At 46.6% G+C, this 17,615-nt stretch overlaps 1 protein-coding gene across 1 annotated transcript; it reads left to right on the forward strand.

Annotated features, from left to right (window-relative positions):
* The first annotated feature begins 1,085 nt into the window (after positions 1-1,085).
* ATP5F1A (ATP synthase F1 subunit alpha) lies at positions 1,086-12,240 on the forward strand. The gene is made up of 12 exons (XM_002713512.6): positions 1,086-1,199; positions 2,617-2,695; positions 5,999-6,168; positions 7,779-7,952; positions 8,045-8,211; positions 8,406-8,554; positions 8,845-8,996; positions 9,100-9,324; positions 10,687-10,794; positions 10,914-11,058; positions 11,637-11,787; positions 12,022-12,240. Exons 1-12 carry the CDS (start codon positions 1,140-1,142, stop codon positions 12,101-12,103), a joined length of 1,662 nt encoding a protein of 553 aa, XP_002713558.1. The 5' UTR covers positions 1,086-1,139; the 3' UTR covers positions 12,104-12,240.
* The last annotated feature ends 5,375 nt before the right edge of the window (positions 12,241-17,615 follow it).

A 17,615-nucleotide genomic window follows, 5' to 3' on the forward strand; every position in this document is an offset into this window, starting at 1 on the left:
CCTGGAGGATTGCCATATTGACTCATGTCTCTCCTTGAAAAGGAAGTTGGATATTAGAGAAAAGGATTGCTGACCATGCATTTGCAAGGCAAGCTGCAGGAGACAATCCTTTTAGCCCAGAAGGTTTTGGTTGAAAGCCAAGATTTGATGGCTGGAGCTGAAAGATGCTTTTCAGAACAGCTACAAGTGTAGGCAGTGTTAAATAGCTTCCCCGATGACATAGTACCCAGAGTCTCTCCCTCTCCCTCTCTTTCTCTTTTCCTCTGTTCATATCACAAAAATTTCAAATGTTATAAAAATTCTGCGGAAGAAAAATTCCTCCCCATTTATTAAGTAGACATAGAAAGAACTCCACCAGAAAAATAGAACCCCCAGTGTTGTAAAACTAGTTGCCGGCAGAAGAACATTCAAGCCCTAGCCCGGTCTGGAGTGAAACGTAATTCTGGACCATTCTTCTTAATAGGATTGGCAACCACTCCACTGGGACTCCTTTGTTAGACTTTTTAAGCAACTTGGTCAAATTCAGAGACAGGATCCTTCTAGATCAAAGCTAAAAGGTCTGAACATTCCAACTTGGGCGCGTACCGGATCACCTGGAACAGGGTGGGTGTTTGTTAGAAATTCAGGGTGCCCCCAAAGGTCGATTCTGAGTGGGGTCAGCGACCTGCGGCGTACAGGTGGCCGCCCCGAGGGATGGCCGCTCTCGGTGGCTACCGCAGCATCTTTCAACGCCGCGGACACGGTTCATCTCTCACGGTCAAGTGAGCTGCAGCGGTGACGCCCAGGTCACCTAGCGCAGGGGACTGCTCTTCATAAGTTCCGCTGATCACGTGGTCGCCCGGGGCCACCACAAGGTCGACTGGAAAGACTGAAATTTATACGGAACGAATTCCGGAGCCGAGGCTGGTGAAGGGCTAATCATTCATGTTGAGGTTTAACTAAAAAAATAATACTTTAAAAATAATGTAATCGGACCAAACCCAGGCAGATTCGCGTCCGGGGAGGTGGGGAAAGAGAGAGGTTGTCCTTCCGGGTCAGGTGGGCCGGCCGCCTTGACCTTCCTCGACGCTCGGCCATTTTGTCCCAGTCAGTGCAAGGCTGCGGCTGCGGAGGAGTCACCCCGAAGAGAAGCTGCGAAGATGCTGTCCGTGCGCGTAGCCGCGGCCGTGGCCCGCGCCCTTCCCCGGCGGGCCGGACTGGTGAGCGCCGGGGACCTGCAAGGGAGGCGGCTCGGCGGGGCTGCGGCGCGCGGGGCTGCGCTGTCTTCGGGGTTCTTTTTGCAGGGAGGGTGAGGGGCTGTGGCGGGCGCCGCCATCTTGCTCCCGTGGCTGCTGGGGCTGGGCCGAGCAGGCTGCGGAGGGGCCCTGGGGATGGCCCTGCGAGCGGCGTGGTGCCGAGGCGGGCAGAGGAGTCGATGACCCGGGTGTTGTGCAGAGACGGGGCCTTAGCGGGATTCCCTTGGTCTGGGGGCGCGAGCGGCCGGAGAAGGTGGCATGAGTGAAGGTCAGGGCTTGGGCGCTAGTTCTGGGGAGCCTGTGCCGGCGCTGTGGGGCGCGTCCCCAGTGAAGGTCAGAGGACCGCTGTCTGCCCCGGTTGAAGCCATTCTGGGCTGCTGACATTGTAGGAAGGTCAGCAGGCCCCGGCGGCCCACCTGCGCTCCTCGGAGGTCAGTTCAAGCAAAGGAAGGGATGAAGGTGGTGGTTTGACTGCTTAAGCAGGCGATCTCTCAGTGCTCCATACCGGAACGATTCTGAAAATCCCGGCCGGGTGCAAAGGAGCGTTTCAGGTGGCCCGTACGGTGACAGCACGGAAGCTGGCCGGCTTTTGCTTGGCGGTGCTCTGACACGTCCAAAGCTGTCGCCCTTGGGTTGTCCAACTGGGATTTTTGAAGAATTGTTATTGAGAATATAAGTAAAATGGGACAGAAGGTTGGAAAAATCCCTGTAAGGATCGATTGCCTTGAAAATAAGAACATACCCTTAAATCCGCGTAAACACATTTGCATTTACCTAATTTCTTTGTCTTGAAGGTAATTGCAACTTGTTAGGTGAAATACACGTAATGGCTGCTTTGCTGTCCTAACACGAGGGCTGGTAGCATCACCAGCATCCTTAGCCATTTTTATCTGGCTTCGAAGCTGCAGAATTAACCATTCACAGCGTGACAGCTTGAAGAAGAGAGAGAGGAGATTGTTGCAGGATTTGGTTCAAGGCAGTAAATAAAGACCCACATGCGCTACATCACGATTTCTACCCTAACCTAAATGCCTGCATTCATTTACTTGGTTTTTGTTTTAAGTAAAATTGGAAGTATATGGAGATTTGCCCTTTGGAAGAAGCAGTTTACCTTATTGAGGATTTTTACTACAGTATTTACATCAACCTCAAAATAGCAGGATCTGGGTGCTTTGGAAAGAAGAAACTTTAATGATAATTGTTTCTTAAAATAGACTTCATTTTCCTATAATGCTTTATTAAGTGCCTTGCTGTGTACCAAAGACTGCTAAAAGGATTTTCACATATATCAAGAGATATTTAAGCAGAGTGTTTTAAATATAATCTGTATTTTCATCAATAATGTAGTAAGATCAGATATTTAAGAATATTCTTGCACTAGGTCTCCAAAAATGCTTTGGGATCATCTTTTATTGCCGCAAGGAACCTTCATGCCTCTAACACGCGTCTTCAGAAGACTGGTGAGTTACTGTTTCTAAGTCTGCACCACACTTACTACCTTATCATTAAAATGAAGACAGATTACATAACTTACGGATTTTTTAAAAACCCTTTGTGAATTTTTAGTTTCTGTAGAATCTTAGATTCTTTTTTTTTTTTTTTTTTAATTTGAGAGCTAGAGTTACAGACAGTGAGAAGGAGAGACAGAAAGGTCTTCCTTCTGTTGGTGCACTCCCTAAATGGCCGCAACAGCCGGAGCTGCACCAATCTGAAGCCAGGAGCCAGGAGCTTCTTCCTGGTCTCCCATGTGGGTGCAGGGGCTCAAGCACTTGGGCCATCTTCTACTGCTTTCCCAGGCCACAGTAGAGAGCTGGATTGGAAGAGGAGCAGCTGGGACTAGAACCTGTGCCCACATGGGATGCCAATGCTGTAGGCAGGGATTAACATACTGTGCCACAGTGTCGGCCCTGAATCTTAGAAAGATTTTTCTTCCTTCTCCTCAGAACTGTTCAAAAACAAGCGATTCTTATTTATAGGTTTTTTTGAAGGCAATAGATGCTACTGTAAATCTGATAGCTTATGAGCTTGTACATTGCACCTGCCATCACGGAGCAGGGAGGTGAACATAGGAAGATAGCTAAAGGTGGGGAAATTTCTGAGATGTGTATTAGGATTCTTTTATTTATTTTTAAATATTTTATTTATTTGAGAGGTAGAGTTACAGAGAGAGAGAGAGAGACAGAACGGTCTTCCTTCCGTTGGTTCACCTCCCCCCAAATGGCCATAACGGCCAGAGCTACGCCGATCTGAAGCCAGGAGCCTCCCCCTGGTCTCCCATGCAGGTGCAGGGGCCCAGGGACCCGGGCCATCCTCCACTGCTATCCCAGGCCATAGCAGAGAGCTGGATTGGAAGACGAGCAGCTGGGACTAGAACAGGCGCCCATCTGGGATGCCAGCGCCGGCCCCAGAATTTTTTATTGTTTTAAAGATTTATTTATGTGAAATAGTTAGCAGGGAGGGAGAGACAGCTTTCATCTGCTGGTTCACTTATACAGATGGCTGCAGCATGAGGGCCGGGCCATGCCGAAGCCTGGAGCTTCTTCTGGGTCTCCTACGAGGGTCATAGGGGCCAAGCACTTGTGTCATCTTCTGCTGCTTTTCCCAGCCCGTTAGCAAGGAGCTAGATTAGTGAAGCAGCTATATGAACTTGAACCAGCACCTATATGGGATGCTGGCATTGCAGGCAGCAGCTTTACCCACTTTACCACAGTGCTGGCCCAAGACTCTTTAAATAATTATTTATACACACACTAAGAGATGTAAAAGAATAGTATTGGTAACTTCAAGGGACAGCTTAACAGTTGCTTTTTAAATGGACTGCATTTTTATTTTTTAAAAATGTATTTATTCATTTGAAAGGCAAAATTACAGAGAGAGGGAGAGAAAGAGAGGTCTTCGATCGGCTGGTCACTCCCCAGATCATCACCCTGATGTCGAGAGCTGGCCAGACCGGAGCTGGGAGCCAGGAGCTTCATCTGTGTCTCCCACATGGGTGGCACGGGCCTGAACATTATTCATCTGCTGTTTTTCTGGGCCATTAGGGAGCTGGATTGGAAGTGGAGTGGCCGGGACAGTTAACAGGCAGGCACCTGTGTGGTTGCAGGTGTCTCAGGAGGTGGCATTACTATGCCACAACACTGGCCCCTAGACTGCCATTTTGAAATAGGCTTTTTTATGGAGTTTAGCAAAAAAAATCAGGTTTCAGCAGAGATACAGATTCTTTAGAATTAAGTTACAAGAAAAGGAACAACATTATGGTAATGTTGAATAATTTTGTTAGCTTGTTTGGCTTACATTTGTCTTGTGAAGATTTTTTTTTTTCTTTCAGATTACTCAGATAATTTCCATTGTGCTAGGCAGCCAGCTTTTCTTTCTTTTACAAAGGGTTTATTTATTTGAAAGGCAGAGTTACAGAGAGGTAGGGGCAGAGAGAGAGAAGTCTTGCATCCACTGGTTCACTCCCCAAATGGCCGCTATAGCCGGAGCTGAGCTGAACCGGAGCCAGGAGCTTCTTCCGGGTCTCCCATGCAGGTGCAAGAGCCCAAGGACCTTGGCCATCCTCTGCTGCTTTCCTAGGCCATTGCAGAGAGCTGGATCAGAAGTGGAGCAGCCAGGACTCAAACTGGCACCCATATGGGATGCTGGCACCACAGGTGGCAGCTTTACCTGCTGTGCCACAGTGCCAGCGCCTGGGTAGCCAGCTTTTCACAATAGAATCTTGTGTTATACTTTAGAATGTAATTTTTTGGCTGGCACCGCGGCTCAGTAGGCTAATCCTGCACCTGCGGTGCTGGCACACCAGGTTCTAGTCCCGGTTGGGGCACCGGATTCTGTTCCGGTTGTTCCTCTTCCTGTCCAGCTCTCTGCTGTGGCCCGGGGAGGCAGTGGAGGATGGCTCAAGTCCTTGGGCCCTGCACCCGCGTGGGAGACCAGGAGAAGCACCTGGCTCCTGGCATTGGATCAGTGTGGTGCGCCGGCTGCAGCGTGCCAGCCGCAGCGGCCAGTGGAGGGTGAACCAACGGAAAAAGGAAGACCTTTCTCTCTGTCTCTCTCTCTCACTGTCCACTCTGCCTGTCAAAAAAAAATGTAAATTTTTATTAAGATTTAAAAAGTTTTATGTTATTGAGAAATGGATTTTTTAAAGAAACATTTATTGTATTTATTTGATGCACAGAAACCTTTTTGGGGCCCGTGTTTGGTGTAGCAGGTAGAGCTGCTGCCTACAACCCCCACATCCCAAATGGACTGGTTCATATCCCGGCTGCTCCACATCTCATCCAGCTCTGTGCTAATGGCCTGGGAAAAACAGTGGAGGATGGCTCAAGGTGTAGGGCCCTTGCATCCACAGAGGAAACCTGGAAGAAGCTCCTGGCTTTGGCCTGGCCCAGCCCTGGCCTTTGTGGCTGTCTGTGGAGTTAACCATTCGATGGAAGATTGAACTCTCTCTGTCTCTCCCTCTCTCTGTAATCCTTGATTTTCAAATAAATAAATAAACCTTTTAAAAAAGGGGGGAAAAATCCAATAGGACTAGACCGGGTCAAGGCTGGGAACCAGCCCTGATCTCCCACCTGGGTGACAGGGACCCACGTACTTAAGCTGTCACTTGCTAGAGCCTGGAATGGAGCTGGGATGTGAACCCAGGAACTCTGATTGGGGTGTGGGGTGTCAGGGACCAACATAGTCACTAGGCCGGGCACCTGCCCTCGGTGGTAGGTGGAAAGATCTTGGTTACTACTTTAAATGGACTTGTCCTTTCTCAATAGGCACTGCTGAGATGTCCTCTATTCTTGAAGAGCGAATTCTTGGAGCTGATACCTCTGTTGACCTTGAAGAGACTGGGCGTGTCTTAAGTATTGGTGATGGTATTGCCCGAGTACACGGGCTTCGGAATGTTCAAGCAGAAGAAATGGTAGAGTTTTCCTCAGGCTTAAAGGTAAATTCTGAAGTGAGATTTCGGTCTTCTCAGTTATATTCATTTACAGATTGTGTCAGGTTTTTTAAAAGTTTTTAAGTCTCCATTTCTCATTTTTCCCTCCTTGAATATATCATAGATACAAAGAGAATAAACAGGTTTTGATCGACCAGGTTGTCTGGCTTCTTTTACTCCAGGAACTGATTAAATCATAAGTTGTAGCCACCAACTCCAAAATACAAAATTAAGCAGAACTTCACCCAAATTAGCTTTTTTGAAGATTTATTTATTTATTTGAAAGTCTGAGTTCCACAGAGAGGCAGAGAGAGAGAGGTCTTCCAACCAACGGTTCACTCTCCAGATGGCCGCAACGGCTGGAGCTGTGCTGTTCCGAAGCCAGGAGCTTCTTCCGGGTCTCCCACGTGGGTGCAGGGGCCCAAGGACTTGGGCCATCTTCTGCTATCCCAGGCTATAGCAGAGAGCTGGATCAGAAGTGGAGCGGCCGGGTCTTGAACCGGCGCCCCTATGAGATGCTGGTGCTTCAGGCCAGGGCATTAACCTGCTGCGCCACAGCACCGGCCCCAGATAATCTTTTTTTTTTTTTTTTTTTTTTTTGACAGGCACAGTGGACAGTGAGAGAGAGAGACAGAGAGAAAGGTCTTCCTTTGCCATTGGTTCACCCTCCAATGGCCGCCGCTGCTGGCGTGCTGTGGCCAGCGCACCGCGCTGATCTGATGGCAGGAGCCAGGTACTTCTCCTGGTCTCCCATGCAGTGCAGGGCCCAAGTACTTGGGCCATCCTCCACCGCACTCCCTGGCCACAGCAGAGAGCTGGCCTGGAAGAGGGGCAACTGGGACAGAATCCGGTACCCCGACCGGGACTAGAACCCAGTGTGCCGGCGCTGCAAGGTGGAGGATTAGCCTAGTGAGCCGTGGCGCCGGCCCACCAGATAATCTTTTAAACTGTGTATGGAGCTTTTGAAGATTAAAAAGGTGTAAGTCAAGAGTGCCTTAAAACTTCCATTCACTATTTCATACTGGTTATCCAGCTCAAAGCTGTAGATAAAATGCAGTGGGAAAAATTTACTACTTCGATTTCTTTGGGGATGTTATGAGCATGTTAGGACTGTTGTAGCCTTGATATTCAGGGAGTATGATATTTTAAATATCTTCACTGTGATGGCATTTATGTGGCATGCCAATTCAAGTCTTGGCTGCTGCATATCTGATCCAGCTTCCTGCTAATGCATCCCAGGAGGCAGGATTGCTGGGTCAGGTCCTTGGACCTCTCTGACACATGTGGGAGGACCCAGCGGGAGTAAGGGAATCCTGGCGCTGGCCTGTGCAGCCTGTGGGCATTTGGGGAGCGAACCAGTAGATGAAAGATTGTCTCGCTCCTTCCCTCTGTCTCTGTTTCACTTTGCCTTTAAAATAGATGAAAATAAGTTTTTTTTTTTTTTTTTTTAATAACAGTCTTAGCTGAAGAAGGTTGGCTGTTGGAAATTACTCCAGAGTAAGCCAGATGGAAAGGACAGTACTCCTTTTGTCCTGGCTGTTTTCATAGTGTGTTTTGATGTATAAGGAGTAGTACCTTTCTAGCTTTGTTGATATCCAGTTTTGGCTTTCGTGCAGGGTATGTCTCTGAACTTGGAGCCCGACAATGTTGGTGTTGTCGTGTTTGGGAATGATAAACTCATCAAGGAAGGAGATATTGTGAAGAGGACAGGTGCCATTGTGGATGTTCCAGTTGGTGAGGAGCTGTTGGGTCGTGTAGTAGATGCCCTTGGTAATGCCATTGATGGAAAGGTAGGTTTAATGGTTAGTAAGTATGGTTGCATCTTTTAACGCATATCAAAACTGATTATTCTGAGAGTTCCTTTTTGTTGTCTTTTTTGCAGGGTCCAATTGGTTCCAAGACTCGTAGGCGAGTTGGCCTGAAAGCCCCTGGAATCATTCCTCGAATCTCTGTGCGGGAACCAATGCAAACTGGCATTAAGGCTGTGGATAGCTTGGTGCCGATTGGTCGTGGTCAGCGTGAGCTGATTATTGGTGACAGACAGACAGGGTAAAGACTCAAATCATATTAGAAAATTCTAGCTAAATTTTGCTATTTGTGAAAATTACTGTTTAGTCTTGGAATGGTAAATGTATTGGATGTAATTGGGACTGTAGAAAGTGATATGAGAGTTAGTAGAAAGATTTTGGTTGGTAAATCCTTTGAACTATTTAATAAGATTTATGTTTACTTTGTCTTTATAGGAAAACATCCATTGCTATTGACACAATTATTAATCAGAAACGTTTCAATGATGGAACTGATGAAAAAAAGAAGCTGTACTGCATCTATGTTGCTATTGGTCAGAAGAGATCCACTGTTGCCCAGTTGGTGAAGAGACTGACAGATGCAGGTATTCAAGAACTTAGTCTCCTTGCCGTTAGCATAAGACCTGTGGCTGATGATCTGAGAACATCTTCTGCTTAATGAAAGCAGATTTTAATTACTCCCTAATGAACTGAACTTTCTAAGACAGTTGTCTTGGATAACATAAAACAATAAAGGTTTTGTTGGTTTCTTTAAAGTGCTTGACTCTGCTTAATTCTTAATAGTAAATTTCAGTTTTTGTTCAGTTTTTGTTATGGTAGCCTCTGGTTTGAAAACACAATATTGATAACCTTGTAAAATTTACTTCCTCTCCAGATGCCATGAAATACACCATTGTGGTGTCAGCTACTGCTTCGGATGCTGCCCCACTTCAGTACCTGGCTCCTTATTCTGGCTGTTCTATGGGAGAGTACTTTAGAGATAACGGCAAGCACGCTTTGATCATCTATGACGACTTGTCCAAACAGGTGAAAGGAATTAGATGTTTTGTGGTTTGTATGTTTGAACTGGAGTTGATAAGTGTGGCTCCTCTGTAACAAGTGAACTTCACAATCCTCTTCTGTACTCTAGGCTGTTGCTTACCGCCAGATGTCGCTGTTGCTCCGCCGGCCCCCTGGTCGTGAGGCCTACCCTGGTGATGTGTTCTACCTACACTCCCGGCTGCTGGAGAGAGCAGCCAAAATGAACGACTCTTTTGGTGGTGGCTCCTTGACTGCGTTACCAGTCATAGAAACACAGGCTGGGGATGTGTCTGCTTACATTCCAACCAATGTCATTTCCATCACTGATGGACAGGTATGCACAATTAAAATGTAAAAAAAACCTCTGAATTGTCCCAAGGTCTTGGTTGAGACTTGTGATTATGAAGATGTTGCAGTTGATTTCTTAACAATGTTGCAGTGGATTCCTTTCTGAGAGGAGGAGCGTGGTGGGGGCAAGAGGCGAGGAGTCACCACACAGACTCCGGGAGTCGGGTGAAAGCAGGCCTGAGGCGAGCAGCCTGCAGACTCGTTTATTTCAGTTGGTACCACATCTTATATAGCCAAGACCAGCCAATCTGGTCAAGGGGCGGTCTGTGCCCCAACCAATCCCAGCCTGTTGCCAGGCAGTTTCCAAAGCCATCCAATCACAGCCTGTTGCCAGGCAGTTTCAAATCCATCCAATCACAGCCTGTTGCCAGACAGGCTCTATTGCCAGGTGTGTTTCAAAGCCATTCCTGAGTAACTGACGCTCGCTTGCCAGTGGCCACCTTGGCATGGCCTTCTCATTCCACCACGTGAATAGATTGTCAAATTTTTTTTTACTTACTTTCATTTGAAAAAGAGAGAGACAGATCTTCCATCTCCTGTTCCATTCCCTAAATGTGCAGAGCAACTGGGGCTGGACCAGGCTGAAGCAGGAACCTGGAATACAATTAAGCTGTCCCATGTGGGTGGCAAGGACCCAAGTAGTGCTGCCTTCTATGGTGTGCATTAGCAAGAAGCTGGAATTGGCGATGGAGCTAGAACTTGAACCCAGGCACTCTAGTAGAGGATGCAAGCATTCTAGGACTTGGCTTAACTACTGCCTGCCTGCCTAGTGGAAGAGTCCGCAGTATACGGAAGAACAGGAAATAGTGTAATAAAGCCCCCACCCAAATACCATGCTTCATCCATCATGTTTGATGTTTACTCAGCTGCTGTTCTCTACTCCTAGATAATTTTGAAGCATATCCCAGAAGTCATATTGCTTCCATTTCATATATTTTAATATAAATGTTACCTGTGTTTTCCTCAATTCAGTGTAGGGAGACTCTGTCTCAGATTAAAAAAAATTTTTTTTAAGGAGCTAGACATTTAGCATAGTGGTTGATACCCATTTCCCAGGAATTTTAGCTCATGACAGTGGAGAACCCAGGAGACAGCGGTGATGGCTCAAATAGCTGGAGTCCCTGCCACTCACCTAGGAGGCCTGGGTTCTCCCCCTTGGCCCATCTACAGCTGTTGGGGTGAGCCAGCGGTTAGCAGCTCTCTATAAATCTGTTTCTCTGCCTCGTAAAATAGATTTGGGTGATTATTTAAGATATTTAGCATTCTCCCTCAGTTTTGTGGCATTTTTGACTCAAGTTTGAAGCTAACTTACTTTAAACTTACTATCGTTTGTATTCTTGCATTGTAGATCTTCTTGGAAACAGAATTGTTCTATAAAGGTATCCGCCCTGCCATTAATGTGGGTTTGTCTGTGTCCCGTGTCGGATCTGCTGCCCAAACCAGAGCTATGAAGCAGGTAATTATGGATCACAGTGGCAGGGAGGTGTGGATAGCATTGGGTTAGAACCTTATGAACTGTGTTTGAATAGCGTGGTGTGTCATTGAGTTACAATACCACTGATTTCTGTATTTCAGGTGGCAGGTACCATGAAGCTGGAATTGGCGCAGTATCGTGAGGTTGCTGCTTTTGCTCAGTTCGGTTCTGACCTTGATGCTGCCACTCAACAGCTCTTGAGTCGCGGTGTGCGTCTGACGGAGTTGCTGAAGCAAGGACAGTATTGTGAGTTCTTTATCAAGTTCCTTCTGTATGTTAGTTTTCCCAGGCCTATAGGGTTGCATTACATATCACAAGCTGTATTGCATGCTGTTACCTTTTATCTGCGGTGCACTCGCTGCCTTTCGAATGTGCTTAACTTACAGTATGGTCTTTTATTACCATGGGAATATAAGTGCTATGAGCTTAATAAGTAGAAAAACTTACTATATATATTACCTTGCTTTTAGTAATTAGGAACTCCAAGATTCCCCCGCCCTCTTGGCTATATGAATGTGGAATTTGGGAGATTGAAGTGATATTAGTATGGTTTTGCCCTCCCCCCAGTTGAATTATTTACATCCAAAACAGTATAAACATGGACATTTTAACAAGCAGTGCTTAGGGATATACCCAAAGATTACACTTTCTTGTGGGCATGAGGTAGGAAGGAGAATTGAGTGGAGTGCTGGCCACTCAGATTACCTGTGAGAGAGGGTGATTATGGGATCATGGTAATCGTTGGAGGAAAAGCAAGTTTCTCTGACTGTGGTAACATGGTGGGTTTTGTGCAGCTCACTTAACAGTCTTTGTTTTTTTTTCAGCTCCCATGGCTATTGAAGAACAAGTGGCTGTTATCTATGCGGGTGTGAGGGGGTACCTTGATAAATTGGAGCCCAGCAAGATCACAAAATTTGAGAATGCTTTCTTGTCGCATGTTGTCAGCCAACATCAAGCCCTGTTGGGTAATATCAGGTATGGACGCAGATGTTGGCCTCTTTTTGTAAACAGTTAAGTTTTATGGTAGTGTTTATTTTTTTTTTTTTTTTTTTAAGATTTATTTATTTATTTGAACGATAGAGATATAAAGAGGCAGAGAGAGAGAGAAGTTTTATGATAGTTTTAAGAATTGTTATCAGTTCTGTAGCTAGGCTAGACGTGATACTTTTGTCCGAGTCAGAACTCATGGTCTGCTTCTGTCTTGGGTAGGACTGACGGGAAGATCTCAGAAGAGTCGGATGCCAAGCTGAAGGAGATTGTAACAAACTTCTTGGCTGGATTTGAAGCTTAAACTCATGGAGTCACATCAAATACTGGTTTGGTTTTATTGTTTCTTCTAGTAAAATCAATTCCATTTGTAAACGGATTACTCTCCTACTCCTCATGTACAGAAATCACGTTAAATAAAAGTTCCATGTTGCGTGATAACTTTCTGTGGTTTGTGTCATTTAAAACAGTTGAAATTATGTGGAAAAAGTGGTACGTGTGCATCTTAACCCATTTCACTTGAATTTTGGGTAGAGCTAGGTAATTCAAGACTGGGCTTTTGCAAGAGTCTTTAATGCTTAGTGGTTGATTATTTTTAATGCCTTGTTCTTAATGTACAATTTTTGTTAAGATTTTTTAAAAAAATTTATTTGAAAGAGGACGAGAGAGAGATCTTCCATCTGGTTCACCCTCCAAATGGCTATAATGGCCAGAGCTGGGCCATGCCAAAGCCCGGAGCTAGGAGCTTCTTCCAGGTCTCCCGTGTGGGTGCAGAGGCCCGAGGACTTGGGCCTTCTTCCACTGATTTCCCAGGAAAGTTAACAGGAAGCTGAATCAGAAGTGGAGCAGCTGGGTCTTGGAACCGGCTCCCATAGGGTTGCCGACATAGCAGGTAGAAGCTTAACTTGCTATGCCACAGTGCTGGTCCCTGTCATTTGAAAGGCAGAGACAGATCTTCAGTCCACTTGTTCCCTCCCTCAGATGCCCACAATAGCTAGGGCAGGGCAGGCCAAAGCTGGGAGCTGGGTGCCAGAGACTGAAGTACTTGAACTGTCACTATCATTGCTGTCCTGACTTGAGCCCAGACGTTCCCATATGGGGTATAAGGTTCCCTAAACTGCTGCCCCCCTTTTCCATATCTAAATATATGCACATTACCACTGTGGCACAACTGCCTAGTGTTTAGTAACATACGTAAAGATTTGCAAAGTAGAGGCAGTGGGCTTTATACATTTATATAACTGCAGTCTGGAAATTAGCGAGTGTAGTGGGCATTTGTTATTTTTGCCACCCACCTGCCCAGTATCCATCTGGTGGAAAGACAGGCCCTCCTGTCCCTGCTTAATCTGTGTGCTTCCGGATGCAGTGTCCTGGCTCAAAACTAAAGTAGCACGTCCTGTGCCTTGGGCCCTGGAGAGAGGTGAACATGACCATGCTGGCCTTTTATTTATTTGGTTTGTTACAAATTATTATTATTTATTATATTGTTATGTTATATAGTATATTATTAATTATTATATTATTATTTAGTTTGTTCCAAATGTTGGGGAGGAGGTTCTTTTTCTGGAGGGTAAGTGCCTGGAACTGCCACGTGGAGCTTGAGGAGGAGACCAGCCCGGCCGCCAAGGCAGAGCCTGGAGGTAGACAAGCACACAGGTCCTGGTGACTGGCAGCTGGTTTTGAGCCCAGCAGCACTTGAAGCCAGTGCTAGCCAGAGACTTTACAGTTACATGACCTAATGATTCTCCCTTTGGCTTAAATGGATTTGAGTTGGGTTTTGTGTATTGCACAAGAAAAGTTGTGACCAATAATGGGACTGACTGGTACAGTCCCTTCATTGTAGAGGCCCCAGAATTCCTAAGTGGCGTGGCTGATTCAGTGCCCCAGTGTCTGCTGTCTGAGGTGTGGGTTCCTGCCTAAAAGCAAAACTAGATACGATAACATTTTGTAGATGTTGGCAAGGAGAAGATTCAGCAGTGCCTGTTGGGTCTGAAAGGATTTTTCTTTTCATAACTGAATATTTTTTGGATGATACTCTGAAACTTTGCATATCTTATCCTCTCACTATACTTGTTGGCATTGCCTGAAATAGTTACAGCATTGGAGTTGTAAAATGGTTTTATAATTTTTTCAAAGATTATTTATTTATTTGAGTTATACAGAGAGGAGAGGCAGAGAGAGGTGTTATATCCTTTGGTTCACTCCCTAATTGGCTGCAACAGCTGGAGCTGCACCAATCGGAAGCCAGGAGCCAGGATCTTCTTCCAGGTCTCCCACGCTGGTGCAGCGGCCCAATAACTTGGACCGACTTCTACTGCTTTCTCAGGCCATGGCGGAGAGCTGGATCAGAAATGGAGCAGCTGGGGCTCCAACCAGCGCCCATATGGGATGCTGGTGCTTCAGGCCAAGGCGTTAACCTGCTGCGCCACAGCGCCAGCCACTCTGCATTTTCAAAAGATAATTTATTTGAAAGGCAGAGTTAGAGGGATACCTTCTGGCTGGCGCTGCGGCTCACTTAGCTAATCCTCCGCCTGCGGCACCAGCACCCCGGGTTCTAGTCCCTGTTGGGATGCCAGATTCTGTCCCGGTTGCCCCTCTTCCAGTCCAGCTCTCTGCTGTGGCCCGGGAAGGCAGTGGAGGGTGGCCCAAGTGCTTGGGTCCTGCCACCCGTATGGGAGACCATGAGGAAGCACCTGGCTTCTGGCTTCAGATGCGCAGCACGCCGGCCGTAGAGACCATTTGCGGGGTGAACCAACGAAAAAAGGAAGACCTTTCTGTCTCACTGTCTAACTGCCTGTCAAAAAAAAAAAAAAAAAAAGAGAGAGAGATACCTTCTATCTGCTGGTTCACTTCCCCAAATGGTTCCAGGAGCCTCTAATTCCATCCAGGTCTCCTGCCTACATGGATGGCAGGGGCCCAAGCACTTAGATTATCTAACAGGGCATTAGCAAGCAGCTGGATTGGAAGTGGAGCAGCCCAGACATGAAACAGTGCTCAAGGGATGATAGTGTTGCAGGAAGCAGCTTTGTACCACAGTGCTGACCCCTCTGTTTTCTACCTGGCGTTCTTCACTCAAAGGGAAGCATTTTTCATATAGGTAATGGATTTGTGGTTTCTTTCTTTTTCTTTTTTCTTTTTTTTTTAATTAATTGTATTAAAGGATGGGTTAGATTTTTGACAAAGTGAAGGTCAAGGGCATTAAGTGTAGACTTAGCCACATATACAAACGAAAGTAGAAGTTGATTTATTTTGGGAGTAGTGACTTAATCTGCTGGCAGCACATGTGGTTTGCATGGTAGTGTGGTTTGTATGTTTGGGTCTTTATTGAAGATTTCTTTTTCATTTGAAAGAGTTGCAGAGGGAGAGATACTCCTGAATGGTTGCAATGGCCTGGGCTATGCCATGTCAAGATGTGGGTACAGGGGCCAAAACACTTAGGCCATCTTATGCTGCTTTCCCAGGTGCATTAGTAGGGAGCTGGATTGGAAGTGGAGTAGCCGGGTCTCAAACTGGTGCCCATATGGGATGCTGGCATTGCAGGTGGCGGCTTTACCTGCTGCGCCACTCCGTCGGCTCTTTATGCTTGGGTCTTGTCATGGAGGACTTTATGCTTTACCATACTAAAGCATTTAAAATCCTCAGCCATGACGAGTTGGTGAAGATGCTTGAATAGGATGCAGACATGATTAGAATTACTCCTTAGGAAAATAAAAGGCAATTCTAGCTAGAGAAGGGAGATCTGAAAACCAATCCAGAGTTCCTGGTAAAAGAGGAAAGTTCCTGGTAGAAGGGGAAAGGGAGGGTGTGAGGGACATTAAATAGAAGAATCATTCATTACAGGACTGGAAATTAGTCAATGAAAAGTGAGAAGCTAAACTTGTAAGTCTTCCCATCTGGAGAACCAGAGAAATGTGGGGACGACTTGGAAGTTATGTGATTTCATTTTGGCCAAGTTCGTTTGCTGGAAGTTCTGTTTCAGGTGCTTCCCGTACATTCAACTTGATACAGCCAGAAATTTCTCCCAAAGGTCTGAAAGGAGGACACTGAAGTACTGAATGACGGCTTGCTGCCAGGCTCTCCTCGGGAGGGGCGTCCAGGCCTGTCCTGGCCCCGCCTTCCGCACAGGCGTCTTTGCAACGCGAGGATTATTACTAAGACTACGAGGCAGGGTCGACAGCCGTGCTCTCCAGGGCAGCCAGACAGCAATTCAGAATGGATTTCATTAACCAGGAAGGTCAACTGCCTTCTGCAAGTTTATGTGTTACCTTGTTTAACTGGCTGAAGACATACAGTTGGGTATGTGTACATCATTATACATGACACAGCACAGCCTAGCCAGTAGGTTGAGACTGACCTGAGCACCTTCCAGGCTGACGTGGTTTCCTGGTGGCCTGTTGGTAACTCACTTGTCACCGACGAGAGTCCGCACTTCATTCAGACTGACTAGATTTTACCTGCTTTCCTTTCCTGCCCTGGGATCCTACCCGGGATACCACACATCACCACATCTTAGACCCCTCTGGGCTGTGAGGGTTTCTCAGACTTTGTGCTTGTTGGCGATGGAGTTGACATTGTGAGGGGCACTGGTGAGGCATTTTACAGAAGTTCCCGCTGCTGAGTTAGATAGTTCTCACAGTTGGGCAAGGGTGGGAGTTTTGGGTGAAAGACCCCAGGTAATACGCTGTTCTCATCACATGATAGGCACGTGCTGTCAACATGAGTCGCTAGTGTTGGTGCTGACCGGGTCACCTGCTGGACGCACGTGGCAGCTGTTTTGACTGGAAAGTTGTTTCTCCCCAACCCTGTCCTCCTCCACACTGTGTGTGGGAGGAAGTCTACCGAGGGCTCTTACTTTGAACAGGGAGTTAGGCTTCACCTCCTTGAAGGTGGAGCATCTACACACATTACTGGGAAGCTGCCATGGTTGTCGTTTGTTTAGGTGACCAGTCACTTACATCATGTGGACTCATGGTTGTTTGACATTGGATTATGATCCGATATTATATTTCTTTGTTCAGATTGCCCCTTCTTTGGCCCCTGGGAGCTCTTTCAGTTGGTGCCTGTATCCCTTTGCTGTATCCCCAATTTGTGTGTGTGTGTACACACGCTTGTTGGCTTGTTTTGTGTATTTCTTGTCCAGCCCTCAAAAAAGTCCATAGGGCTATTTTTAAGAAACTACTTTTTGCTTTATGAGTTCTTTATATATACACATGATAAAGAACACTTTGTAGGATAATGCATTTTCTCTTCCAGTCTAGCATGCTGTTTCTTTTTTTTTTCTTTAAAGATTTATTTATTTGGAAGGCAGAATGACAGAATATATCTTCTACTTACCAGTTCAATCCCCAATGGTCGCAACAGCTGGAGCTGATCCAGGCCGAAGCCAGCAGCTAGGAACCTCATCCTGGCTTCCCGTGTGGGTGCCAGGGCCCTAAGCACTGGGGCCATCTGCCTGCCCAGGCACACTAGCAAGGAGCTGGATTGGAAGCAGAGCAGCTGAGATGGAGGCGGCCCTCTGACAGGCGGTGCGGGCCTCCCCAGTGCAGTTCAGCGTGCCGTGCCGCATGCTGGCCCTCTGTTCACCGGCTTGTTGCCTTTTGATGATGAAACCAAAAAAACTGGCACACACTGTGGGTTGTCTTCCGGGACAGTAGATATTGAACTTTCCTCATCTTCATCATATTTTGATGGCAATGAGTCCTTGGAATTCCTTGTCTGTCTGAAATTTGAACAATTACCCTAACCCTTGCTCGTTTGCAGAGCAAACCTGTCTTAAGATCTATCCTTCAGGTAGCCCTTGGGCACTTTAGCCTCCT

This window comes from Oryctolagus cuniculus, chromosome 10 (genome assembly GCF_051225735.1).
Source record: "Oryctolagus cuniculus isolate XC-2025 breed Fujian yellow rabbit chromosome 10, ASM5122573v1, whole genome shotgun sequence".
NCBI classification, from domain to species: domain Eukaryota; kingdom Metazoa; phylum Chordata; class Mammalia; order Lagomorpha; family Leporidae; genus Oryctolagus; species Oryctolagus cuniculus.

Excerpts from the sequence above, each read along its gene's own strand:
- ATP5F1A (XM_002713512.6), top strand. The coding sequence starts at position 1,140 with ATGCTGTCCGTGCGCGTAGCCGCGGCCGTGGCCCGCGCCCTTCCCCGG. Across the intron at positions 8,212-8,405 it reads ATTGGTGACAGACAGACAGG|GAAAACATCCATTGCTATTG; the intron begins GTAAAGACTCAA and ends TTGTCTTTATAG. Across the intron at positions 11,788-12,021 it reads GCCCTGTTGGGTAATATCAG|GACTGACGGGAAGATCTCAG; the intron begins GTATGGACGCAG and ends TGTCTTGGGTAG.